General features: G+C 46.5%; 1 protein-coding gene across 1 annotated transcript in view; it reads right to left on the reverse strand.

The window, feature by feature from the left end:
* Positions 1 to 13,158, reverse strand: part of hs6st1a (heparan sulfate 6-O-sulfotransferase 1a) — an 85,430-nt gene extending 72,272 nt beyond the window's left edge. The window contains exon 1 of the mRNA XM_062992908.1: positions 12,668 to 13,158. Within this exon, the coding sequence (XP_062848978.1) occupies positions 12,668 to 13,158 (491 nt within the window). The remainder of the gene's footprint in view (positions 1 to 12,667) is intronic.
* Positions 13,159 to 14,164: the final 1,006 nt, after the last annotated feature.

The raw sequence follows: 14,164 nt of genomic DNA on the forward strand, positions 1-14,164 counted from the left end.
GTGCTTTCTCCAACCTCTCTTCGACCCTGCTCTGAGGAGATAACACAGCACGAGGATGTTAGCACAGTGCATAATAATGACAGCACAGCCAAAAATCAGGGGTGTTTTAGGGCCAAATATTTCTTTATTAGCTTGGATGGAACTACAGTATGAGCGCCCATAGTTGCCTGACCATTCATGAACAGCATTTACTGGACGTACTTTCCTCCAAAGCGACTTGCTCCGAAGGGCGTTACTCAGGGGTCCAACAGTGGCCTTCCACACAATAGTCCAGTAAGTCAACACACAAGGCTTGCCACAAGTTCTTGAGCTTTTGGAGTGTATCTTCAAACTGGGAACGTGTGTCCATTCAATCAAAATGGCATTAGTGAGGTCAGGCACCGATGATCCACCATAATGCCCCAATCATTGCTTGCATTCAATTTATCCCAAAGGTGTTCGGTGGGGTTTGGGTCAGGGCTCTGTGGAAGCCACCAGAGTTCCTTCACACTCCATGTCTTTACAGTAGGAGAGGTCAAATTGCTGGTCAACTGGTTCAACCACATTCAGAAGCAAATGGTCATCTCAGGAAGTTCTCACATCTTTCATTATTATTTCATTATTGACTTTGCTAGGATTATTCAAGCTTGGCCGATGGAGGCACCAGTGGTCAATCTTCTAATCTTAAAATTTTGCAAATTTTTTAATTTCTAATAATAATCCAGCCAGTAGTTGTGAAGTCTGTCCATCTCCAGCCTGATACACAGGTTCCATAAGGCTTTTTTTTATCCCTGTGGGTATCACTCTGCCTCTTGGCACCACTGATCCACAAGAGCAGGGGATTTGACCCAGCCAAACTGCTGGAGACGTCCTGGTCAACTGCAAGTGCTGTTAGTTGTTATTATAAATTGAATACGACCTTCTCGGGAAGCCAGAGGTCTGCTAGAAGGTTTAGGACCGGTGCGTCCAATCTTATCCCACAAAGTCCCAGTATTTGTATACGGCAATTGTATACAATCCAAGCAGCTGAGGGTTCTCAAGGTTGCTCAAGGTTCTGATCACTAGTCCACTGTCCTCATTAGTGGACGTTTTCGTTCGTTGTCTGTTTTGCCAACCTGGAGAAGTCTTATATCAAACTGGCGGCACGGTGGCTCACAGCAAGAAGGTCCTGGGTTCGATTCCCAGGTTGAGAGGTCCGGGTCCTTTCTGTGAGGAGTTTGCATAGATTTCCTCCGGGAGTCATGGTTTCCTCCAACAGTCCAAAGACATACAAGTGAGGTAAACTAGGGTTACAAAATTGTAATCCATTATATTCAAACTGTGTTTGATACTAAACTTGAGCTGATGAACCTTGTGTAATGAGTAACTACCGTTCCTGTCATGAATGTAACCAAAGTGTGTAAAACATGATGCTAAAATCCTAATAAATAAATAAATCATACCAAACATGCAAAGCATCGTCTTATACAACCGATCAGGGGTTCCAAGGCCAAGACTAACTGATTAAACCAAGGGGGATCGACTCTTCCTGTGCTGGGTTAATTCTTAAAAGGAGGGCCGGAATTTTCCGAGCGTGTCTTTCTTCGCTGAGGAACGACGTCACGACGTCACGAGAGCCGTTCAGAGAAGCTCGACTTTTTGCCCTTTTCCTACATTTTGGATCGGCGCTCGCAAAGCTGCCAATGATTCTTCACTAAATGATATAATGCGGCGTGGAGAGGCAGTAAAACCCCGAGCTTTCTCCAGCCGGGACTCGCCCTTTGTGTCCGGGGTGAAGTGGGGCCTCTAAGCCTTTGTCGGTCGCTTCGGGTGCACCCCCCCCCCCATCCCAACACCCCGGCATTCTTGGGAAATTTTACCACAAGAATACGTCTGGTCCATGTTGCTCAGGGCTGGACGATACAGCCAAACATCACAATTTATTTATATTTTAATTTACTTATATTAACAGTTTTCAATTTGTAGAAACAAAGCCATTTGTAGGAATGTTGTAGCCTAGTGGTTAAGGTACTGGACTAGTTATCAGATGGTCACTGGTTCAAGCCCCACCACTGCCAGATTGCCACTGTTGGGCTCTTAAGCAAGGCCCTTAACCCTCAATTGCTTAGACTGTATACCGTCACAGTACTGTAAGTCGCTTTGGATGAAGGCGTCTGCTAAATGCTTTGACTGAATGAAGTGGGTAGCACTGTCACCTCACAGCAAGAAGGTCATGGGTTCGATTCCCAGCTGGAACGATCGGGGTCCTTTCTGTGTGGAGTTTGCATGTTCTCCCTGTGTCTGTATAGGTTTCCTCCCACAGTACAAAGACATGCAGTCGTGTGTGTGTGTGTGTGTGTGTGCTCTGTGATGGACTGGCGACCTGTCCAGGGTGTTTCCTACCTTTCGCCCAGTGAACTGCACCCACCGTGACCCTGACCAGTATAACACGATGGTACAACAATAAATGAATGAATAAATTACGACCTGCGATCACCTTTTTACATTTAGCAGAAACTTACAAGACTGTGACAGTATACAGTCTAAGCAACTGAGAGTTAAGGGCCTTGCTCAAGGGCCCAACAGTGGCAACCTGGCAGTGATGGGTGTTGAACCAGCGACCTTCTAATTACTAGTCCAGTATTACAACACATGTCTAGATTAAAAGCCTGCTCGGGTGTCCAACAGACACAATATGCAGTGCCTAGGGGTGAAAGATGGCCCTAGTGGCCTCACAAGTGTCAGAGGAAGCATGTGTTAGCCTGCTGCCCTGGTGAGCCAGTAGGGGTTTTCGGTGATCTATAATGGACCAGTAAGCTGGACCAGGTGACCCCTTATAATCTGCTTTTTGGCAAATGGTTTGCCCTACACCAGAGTTCCCTCATGAAGATGCCTGACTCAACCCAGACTGACTCTTGGCTGCCTGGTGAAGGTTCAGAGGTAGTTTGTTTACGTCTGTAATGCCCATAGTTCTAGTTCTAGTTCTAGACGTGGTAACTTCATGTCCTGTATTGGTATTTGTACTGGATTTTGCTCCCAGTGGGTCATTATAGACATCTGTGCTAAAACTTACCCACAGAACCAAAGTATTTGTATCTGCGTGGCAATGGGCGCACCTGCTGAGCTAGCACAGGAGTATAGAGGAGCGAGTCAGATCCGAGTCTCACCTAATTAAAGCTCGGCTAAGTTCCAGCTCCCGCGGAGAACCGTGGAGGCGCTAATTCTGAATAATAAATATGTTTGCTAATCAGTCGATGCATGGCAATTTGTCGGCAGCAGCAGCAGGGGAAATCAATCTGTAAAAATCACCGAAGGGCTTTTACCTGCCACCGCGGTGCCCGAGGGTACGTCCGGGACATCCGAATTACAATCGAGTGCTAATCAGAAGGAGGGATGAATCATTCATTTAGTGGGTCCCTGGGTACGAGGCAGGAATACACCCAGTAGAGGGCGCCTCTATCACTAAAAAATCAAGTGGCGAAGTGGGATTTCGAATCTCAGCTCTGCTACCGGTCGGCTGGGCGCCCCCTCGTGGGCAGCACAGACGATGCAGCAGATAAAATCAGCCACTAGTCTGCTGGGTGGGTAAAGACCGTACTCAAAAGGGGTGGGGTCATTGATTCTGTGTAAGGACCCTGGTTAGTAGTAGAGGAACGCGGAGAGAACGTGTGACTCTCCATGCGCAAGACTGGCCTCGCACGCCAATCCATCAACGTATGGGCGAATAAGAAGGGGACGGTGGATCGCACGCACGTCGGAGGCAGGACTTGTCAGGTAGATATACTTTCCTTAGATGCCATGAGGGTCCCCAGCAGCGGGAGACTAATTGGGTACATCTAAATTGGGACAAAAGCATGATTTTAGTAGCATTTCATGAATAAAACGGTCGAGCAAGACGGACAAAAACAGCCACTAAGCTAAACCAGCTTTTTATCATTTAAGCCGTTTTTGCTAACGCTAAGAGCTTTTATTAATAAAACACGTTACGCTCCACTGCGAAACCCGACGTGCACCCTGGCGACAGCGGACGTGCAGACGGGCAGACGGGCGCGAGATCCGAACGAGGGCGTAACAGGATTTGGACGGTGGCTGCGTATAATCCACGCTGATCTGATGGGATTAGCACACAGACGTCAGCCTACATCCCAGAGTCAGCGTGTCACCGAGGCCTGGCCCGGGAGGACCGGATAAGCCAGGGACCTGGCAGCGGGGAGCTGGCACAGAGAGACGGGCCATCTGGTGCCCGCCTGGACCTGGAGAACCACTCGGGCGCCGAATGTTACCTGAACCAACGTTTTGGAGAGTGAGCAGAATTGATCAGACACCTGGACAGGTCAGCCTGGAACGGCGTAACGTTAAGCCCTGTCTACATCCCGAACAATCCTAAAAGTCCAAACAGCTCATCGTCAGGTGTCCACATACTTTTGTCCTTTAAATGTGTTTTTAGTGGCCGCAAATGCTCCTTCAGCGTGGGTGGAGGGCCAAAATAGAGAGAAACGATCGGCGTTTCAAATATATCTGCGTTAGCCTGGACGAGTCCCCAGAGACGGAGTCGAGAGTCGTTTAGCCGGTGCGGTGGGAGTCATTTCTCTTCATTCACCCTCGGTGGATGCCGCCGCCGCCGCCCTCTGCCACATCAAGCACATTTGGAGAGGCCTTGAATGATATCAGCGATCATGGGGCGATATAATCCGCTCCATCGTCCCGCTCTATCATCGGCGGGCTTCGTTCTGAAATACGTTCTGGCTTGACTGGTGGCTTTTCTGTGCCCGTATAAATAGGGCTAGTTCGACTGCGCCTGTTGCAAAGCATAAATCGGCGATATTTTCATCAAGGGGATGGATCCAAGTCCAGTCGTAATCCAAGAACCATAAAAAAAAAAAACAGGTCTGCTTGAATATGGGCTTCAATCCCAACAACAATCATGTACCTACTACTCATAGTACTACACGAGTGCAGCTGTGTCATTACCATGTCGTTACAGGACTGAGAATGGTCCACCATTCAAGCATCATCTGGTCAATTAATGTACAGAGCAACAGAGCTACAGTTAGTGATTGTATACCCACACTTTGCTTTCACAAAAGGTCTGCTAGAACACAGGTCATACTGTCCACAGTCCAGCAAGCTTTATATCACCTCAGGCTTTATGCTAAACTTTCAGTCAGGCTTTAATCCCAACAACACTGATGTACCTACTACACTTATACAAGTGCAACCGTGTCCACCATACAACACATCATCTGGTCAGTGAATGAACAAAGTATAGGGGCGACAGTATACAGAGCAACAGAGCTACAGTCAGTGATTGTATACCCACACATTGATTTGACTCTAAGTCTGCAAGGGTGATGGTGGAGTGCAGCTCACAACAGGTCTGCTAGAACACAGGTCATACTGTCCACAGTCCAGCAAGCTTTATATCACCTCAGGCTTTGATGCTGAACCTTTAGTCAAGCTGCGATCCCAACAACACTGATGTACCTACTACACTTATACAAGTGTCATTACCATGTCATTACAGGGATGAGAGTGGTCCAGCATTCAAACATTATCTGGTCAGTGACAAAGCACAGATTACAGGCACAAAGTGTACAGAGCTACAGTCAGTAATTGTATACCCACACATTGCTTTGAAGTCTGCATGAGTGATGGTGGAGTGCAGCTCACAACAGGTCTGCTAGAACACAGGCCATACTGTCCACAGTCCAGCAAGCTTTATATCACCTCAGGCTTTATGCTGAACCTAGTCAAGCTGTGATCACAACAACACTGATGTACCTACTACACTTATACAAGTGCAACCGTGTCCAGTATACAACACATCATCTGGTCAGTGAATGAACAGAATACAGAAGCTGACAGTGTACAGAGCAACCCAGCTACAGTCAGTGATTGTATACCCACAACTGCTTTGACTCTAGGTCTGCATGAGTGATGGTGGAGTGCAGCTCACAACAGGTCTGCTAGAACACAGGTCATACTGTCCACAGTCCAGCAAGCTTTATATCACCATGGGCTTTGATGCTGCTGGGTAGAAAAGAATTCAAAACCTTGAACAAAGCTTCAATCCCAACAACAATCATGTACCTACTACACATTACCAAGTGCAACATGCAGGGCTGAGAATGGTTAAACATCATCTGGTCAGTCGGTGTCCTATGAGGGTCATTAATAAACTGGGCACAGGGGGCGATAGTGTACAGAGCAACACAGCTACAGTCAGTGATTGTCTACCCACAACTGCTTTGACATTAAGTCTGCATGAGTGATGGTGGAGTGCAGCTCACCCCCCTGAAAACACATCAAATGTAATCCAAGAACCACCATAACAATACAGGTCATACTGTCCACAGTCCAGCAAGCTTTATATCACCTTCAAGCTTTAGCAAAGCTCCAATCCCAACAACACTGATGTACCTAACTACCTGGTCAGTGGGTACAGGGGGCAACAGTGCTACAGTCAGTGATTGTATACCCACCACTGCTTCGACTTCAGGTCTGCATTGATGAAGCTGAGCGGAAAATGAACCAGACGGATGGACTTTAAAACGACACCTGAAAACCAGAATGAGCTACGTGTGCATCTGAGAAATGAAACCGAACGACGGCAGCGCCGCTGCATTTTCTGTGCCAGCTTATCGGCCTGGGACCCAGAAATCTGCTGCAGCGTCTTTAAATAGAGCAGATCCGTCAGATGTGGAGCAAAAAAAGATTTAATTCCTTATTATAAGCACCAGATATTTTATTGCTGCGTCTTCCTCGGTTCAGGCGCCGTCCACACGGACACGCCGATGAATATAATGGTCTGTCATCCTTCACCAGAGCCCGGCACGGTGGACAGTTCCAGATCCTGAGCTCCTGAGGTCCAGAACTCCTGACCGGACGTTCAACAGACACAACTTGACCACGTCTGAAGGAGGAACGATCGTATCTGGTTTCTCCTCAGTGCTGCTGCAATAGCGACCCCTGCTGTCCAGTCGAGGTGGAGGAACATTTACATTTTCGGGTTTTAGCAGACGCCTTTATCCAAAGCGACTTACATTGCAGTTACAGTATACAGCCTGAGCAATTGAGGGTTAAGGGCCTTGCTCAAGGGCCCAACAGCAGCAACCTAGCAGTGGTGGGGTTTGAACCAGCAACCTTTGGATTACTAGTCCTGTGTCCTACAACAGATACACATAAAGCATACAGAGTGAGTCTCAGTTTCGGGGGTACAGCACTGTTCACACATGACAAAGGGGGCGTGGCTCGGTGGGTAGCACTGTAACCTCACAGCAAGAAGGTCCTGGGTTCGATTCCCAGCTGGAGCTGTCCGGGTCCTTTCTGTGTGGAGTGTGCATGTTCTCCCCGTGTCTGTGCGTGTTTCCTCCTGGTGCTCGTTTGTGAGTTTATGTGCCATGTGATGGACTGGTGACCTGCGCGGGTTGTTTCCTACCCTTCGCCCAGTGAATGGCGCCCACCGTGACCCTGACCAGCTAATTGCAGCTCATCCAAAAGACCAGCTTACAGAAAAGTCGATAGCCTCCACGATAGCGTCCACGGCTGTGTCCCAATCCACATGGTTCTGTAATCGATATTTAGGACATTTGGGGCAAAGGTGCAAATCTGCGATTGACTCTGGGATGGGGGGTGTAACATCGCCCACAGACACACCCACAACTCACACCTGTATATGACCCAAAAGTATCTGGACGCCCCTCTTAATTAATGATTATCAAGCTCAGACGTTTCACAGAGACCTCAATCCTGCTGAAAAGCCTTGGGACGAAACGGAATATCCACCGTGAGCCAGACCTCGCTTTCAGAGACACGCTGTGTTCCAGAATTATATATATCTTATAATATATATCATAAATATTTTAATATGTCAGTCTGGAATGGCTTACAAAGACATTACTAAGATATTAGAACTCCATCGAACCACCACGAGAGCTGTTATGTTATCGGAGACGATTAAAAATAAGCCAGTCACTTTTTCACAGAACTGTATGAGTTGTAGCCTATTGGTTAGGCTACTGGACTAGTAATCAGAAGGTCTCTGGTTAAAGCCCCATCACTGCCAGGTTGTCACTGTTGGGCCCTTGAGCGAGGCCCTTAACCCTCAATTGCTTAGATTATGTGCATCAAATCCTTTATTATCCATTAATATATAGACACGATTAAATTCTTTGCACATTTTATGAACAGCCTCAAGCTTCCGGTTCATCCCGGCTCTGTTTCGCCCGGTGCGTCCACGCCGCTGGAACTTCTCCTGTTATTTAGAAGTCAGCTGCTTCATTATGCAGTAATTTTCCACCGCTTACTGCCCATCGGGGGCCGGTGCAATCCCAAACCGATCGTACGTATAAACAAAGCTTATGGCCGAGTCCCACTCGCGGCTTTCTATCGCAGTAAACGGACTCACTCACCATCGGGCGGATTTACGGCCCGCCCGGACCCCGGCGAGATAAAGACCTCTGAGCGCCGACGTTATTCTGTACCGCCGATATCTGTTTGCATCCGGCTGGAGGAGAACGAGCGAGCGACTGTGTGAGTTCATCACTCAGGATTCCGCTGGATTTGCCTTCATCTGGTTCAGCCAACAAACGCGCGAGTTTTTTTCACTCGGTGCAGCACATCGAGAGAGGAGAGAGGACGAGCTTCTCTAAACCAAACTCAACCGGAGTGTTTGCAATATACAGCCAAACGTATGTGGACTCCCTTCCTAATTATCAGAGATAAACGTTTTAGCCACACCCATCGCAAACAGGTATGATCACCTCAGCCCATTCGAAATCTTCTGGGATGAATTGGAACATCAACTGCAAGCCAGGCCAGGACTAAATGGGCACAAATTCCCACACAGAAACTAGGGATGCATCGATACCATTTTTTCCCAACCGAGTACGAGTACATGTATTTTTGTACTTGCCGATACCGATACCGATACAATACCTATTTAGAATACCGTTTTTTTTAAACAAAAACACATGCGAGAAGTTTAATGATACCACGTCCAAAAATGCACGTCAACAAGTAGCGAGTGATCAAAGTGTTTGTGCGCTGATGTGATGAAATCAAGGAGGAAAAATAAATGAATCTGAGTGGATTTGGCAACAAGAATAGCATGGATTGTTCTGTAGTGAGTTGGAGGTTAATAAATATTTTTGCAATATCGGATCGAGTTGTTGGATAGTTCACACTTAGCGATCGAGAGCCGAGTTTTCATCGCCGAGCGAACGCCGAGTTGCTCCCGAGCCGGCAAATCTAGCAATATACACACATATGGGAACTAAAAAGTCACTACTTACAGTCACAGTACACACACACACACACACTCGTGTGCAAAATAAGTCACAAGCTGTAGTCACAGCATACACACACACATGTATACATACACACACACATATGCATATACACACACATACACATACACACACATATGTGCAAAAACTCACTAGCATATACACACGTATATATACACATACACACACTCGTGTGCAAAAAAGTCACTAGCTGTAGTCACAGCATACACACACACATGTATACTCACACACACACACATATATGTATATGTGCAAAAAAGTGACTGTATAGCCTGAGCATATACACATAAATACATACACAAACACACACATATGTGTGCAAAGAAAGTTACCACCTGCACTCACAGCATACACACACATACACACACACACACACACACACAAACACACACACACACACCAGTGCAAAGAAAGTCACTAGCTGTGGTCACAGCATATACACACATGTATACATACACACACATATACAGTGTATCACAAAAGTAAGTACACCCCTCACATTTCTGCAAATATTTTATTATATCTTTTCATGGGACAACACTATAGACATGAAACTTGGATATAACTTAGAGTAGTCAGTGTACAACTTGTATAGCAGTGTAGATTTACTGTCTTCTGAAAATAACTCAACACACAGCCATTAATGTCTAAATAGCTGCAACATAAGTGAGTACACCCCACAGTGAACATGTCCAAATTGTGCCCAAAGTGTCAATATTTTGTGTGACCACCATTTTTATCCAGCACTGCCTTAACCCTCCTGGGCATGGAATTCACCAGAGCTGCACAGGTTGCTACTGGAATCCTCTTCCACTCCTCCATGATGACATCACGGAGCTGGTGGATGTTAGACACCTTGAACTCCTCCACCTTCCACTTGAGGATGCGCCACAGGTGCTCAATTGGGTTTAGTCCATCACCTTTACCTTCAGCTTCCTCAGCAAGGCAGTTGTCATCTTGGAGGTTGTGTTTGGGGTCGTTATCCTGTTGGAAAACTGCCATGAGGCCCAGTTTTCGAAGGGAGGGGATCATGCTCTGTTTCAGAATGTCACAGTACATGTTGGAATTCATGTTTCCCTCAATGAACTGCAGCTCCCCAGTGCCAGCAACACTCATGCAGCCCAAGACCATGATGCTACCACCACCATGCTTGACTGTAGGCAAGATACAGTTGTCTTGGTACTTCTCACCAGGGCGCCGCCACACATGCTGGACACCATCTGAGCCAAACAAGTTTATCTTGGTCTCGTCAGACCACAGGGCATTCCAGTAATCCATGTTCTTGGACTGCTTGTCTTCAGCAAACTGTTTGCGGGCTTTCTTGTGCGTCAGCTTCCTTCTGGGATGACGACCATGCAGACCGAGTCGATGCAGTGTGCGGCGTATGGTCTGAGCACTGACAGGCTGACCTCCCACGTCTTCAACTTCTGCAGCAATGCTGGCAGCACTCATGTGTCTATTTTTTAAAGCCAACCTCTGGATATGACGCCGAACACGTGGACTCAACTTCTTTGGTCGACCCTGGCGAAGCCTGTTCCGAGTGGAACCTGTCCTGGAAAACCGCTGTATGACCTTGGCCACCATGCTGTAGCTCAGTTTCAGGGTGTTAGCAATCTTCTTATAGCCCAGGCCATCTTTATGGAGAGCAACAATTCTATTTCTCACATCCTCAGAGAGTTCTTTGCCATGAGGTGCCATGTTGAATATCCAGTGGCCAGTATGAGAGAATTGTACCCAAAACACCAAATTTAACAGCCCTGCTCCCCATTTACACCTGGGACCTTGACACATGACACCAGGGAGGGACAACGACACATTTGGGCACAATTTGGACATGTTCACTGTGGGGTGTACTCACTTATGTTGCAGCTATTTAGACATTAATGGCTGTGTGTTGAGTTATTTTCAGAAGACAGTAAATCTACACTGCTATACAAGCTGTACACTGACTACTCTAAGTTATATCCAAGTTTCATGTCTATAGTGTTGTCCCATGAAAAGATATAATGAAATATTTGCAGAAATGTGAGGGGTGTACTCACTTTTGTGATACACTGTATGTGCAAAAAAGTGACTACCTGTAGCCTGAGCATATACACATAAATACATACACAAACACACACGTGTGCAAAGTAAGTTACTACCTGTACTCACAGCATACACACACATACACACACACACACACACACACACACATACACACCAGTGCAAAGAAAGTCACTAGCTGTGGTCACAGCATACACACATGTATACTTACACGCACACACACACACACAAACACACACACACACACTTACATACGTATGTGCAAAAAAGTGACTACCTGTAGTCAAGGACGGATTAAGGATAGTCTGGGCCCCTGGGCAAAGAGATGAATCGCATATTTGCAACAAAACGTCTGTTATGAAATATGGTAGCTTGCCTGGCAATTTGTAGGTCCCTAGAAAGTCAAGGAGCCATGGTAAACGACTTCTATGGAAGTCAAGGGCCCCATAGCAGGGGCCCTCGTGATCAAGGGCCCTCTAATGGTATGCCCTGCTCTTCTCTAGGGCCTCCTGGTAGGGGCTCTCATAACCAGGGCCCTCTAAAAATATGCCCCCCTCTTTCCTAGGACCCCTAATAGCCAGAAGTCGAAGTCAGAGCAGTGCCACAACGCCTCATCCATTTTCATAAGGGGCCCAAAAGCATGGCTAGGGCCCAAAAGCATGGCTAGGGCCCAAAAGCATGGCTAGGGGCCCCAAAAGCAAGGCTAAGGCCCCCAAGAGGCCCTGGGGTCAAAGTCCCTAATAGTCAGAGGATCCTTAAAATGGAGGGCCCTCGGAAATAAAAAATATATTGTATCATAAATGTTGAAAGGCATCGCAAAATGTTTTGGGCCAGGGCCCCCCCGGGGCCCCCTGACCTCAAGGGCCCCTGGGCGCTGGCCCCACTGGCCCGGTCAGTAATCCAGCCATGCCTGTAGTCCGAGCATATACACATAACTACACACACACACACACACACGTGTGTGCAAAGAAAGTCACTACCTGTACTCACAGCATACACACACACACACACACGAGTGCAAAGAAAGTCACTAGCTGTAGTCAGATATACACACACACACATAGTACTAAGACTGGACTATATTTGTGACTAGTCCACTGTTTGGGGGAAATCTGGTAAGTGATGGTCCTGTACTGGTCCTGTACTGGTCTCATTCCATTGACCAAAATTGTGCATTGCAATGTCTTCAATACTGGTACCTTTATGGGCATCTGGGTAGTCCACTACTGAAGTATTAACTGCTTAAGGTGGTCCTACAGTGGTCCAGTATAGTTTGGACTGATATAGAGCTAAAGTGTGTGTGTGTGTGGGCACGCTCGTGCACTGTGGGCATCTCTCACCTCTGGATTTGCAACTTGCTCTCCTTCTTATTGAGGACTCCCGGCACGCAGTTGGTCAGCTCGGTCCAGTCCGCGTGCAGCCCGCAGCTCCAGCCGGTGGAGAAGCGCGAGAAGAGCCAGGTCTCCTTACGGTTGGGTCGGTAGCACGTGCACTTCTTCTGACCGGGCCGGCAGTCGCAGGGCAGCTCGAGCCGCACGTTTTGCACCAGGTGCCTCCCGAAAGTGGTACCTCCTGTCTTCTGGATGTGCAGGAACACGAGCACGTCGTCGCCCTTGATCTGGAAGTCGACCGCGCGCTCCAGGTCGCGCGCCGGGAAGTAGTACTTCTTAACGTAGTGCGGGTCGGGAGTCGGGAACGCGTCGGCGTCGTCGTCCTCAGGTGCGTAGGGGCGCCGAGAGCCGAAGTTCGCGGTCACGGCTCCCGGTGCGGCGTACTGATAGAGGATGAGCATGAAGAGCGCGGAGCCGACGACGGCGAACAGGAACTTGCCGCTCCTCTCCACCATGGTCCCGTGCGGCACGGCGGCGCGAGCGCGCTACCATCGGCCCGCCTGGAGCAGCGGAGCGCAGCGGCGGCGGCGGCGGAGGCGCGTGGGCCCCATCCACAGAGCGCGCGGCAGCCGAATAAAAGGATGAACACGAGCCCGATAAGACGTCCAGAACCCGAGCGAGCGGACCGCAAGCGCGCGGACTCACACCTCTGCTCTCGCGTCACCGACCGTCCCGAGACGCGGCGCGCGTGTGTTTGTGTGTGCACGCCGGATTCAAACTCTGTCTACAGACTGCCGAGCGCGCTCACACAAGCAGTGCGCGCCCCCGACTCCAGAGACCAGAGGCACGTGGTTTGTTTCGGGTGACACGCCCACACCGTTTTTTTTTTTCAGTCGACTAAGCAAAATCTATTATTATTATTCTGATTATTATTATTATTATTATTATTATTATTATTATTATTATTCTGATTATTATTATTATTATATTATTATTATTATTATTATATTATTATTATATCATTATTATTATTATTATTATTATTATTATATTATTATATTATTATTATTATTATTACAATTAATTATTCTGATTATTATTTTATATTATTATTATTACTGTATTATTATTATTACTATTATTAATAATTATCATTTTTATTATATTATTATTATTATTATTACTATTATATTATTATTGTTATTATATTATTATTATTATTATTACTGTATTATTATTTTTTTTATTACTGTATTTTTTTATTATTGTTATTGTTGTTGTTATTATTATTATTACTGTATTATTATTGAATTATTAATATTATTATCATTATTACTGTATTATTATAATTATAATTACTGTATTATTATTATTATTACTGTGTTTTTATTATTATTATTATTATTACTCAATTATTATTATTATTACTCTATTATTATTATTAATACTCTATTATTATTATTATTACTCTATTATTATTATTATTATCATTTTTACCGTATTATTATTATTATTGAATTA

This window comes from Trichomycterus rosablanca, chromosome 4 (assembly GCF_030014385.1).
Source record: "Trichomycterus rosablanca isolate fTriRos1 chromosome 4, fTriRos1.hap1, whole genome shotgun sequence".
Taxonomy (NCBI): domain Eukaryota; kingdom Metazoa; phylum Chordata; class Actinopteri; order Siluriformes; family Trichomycteridae; genus Trichomycterus; species Trichomycterus rosablanca.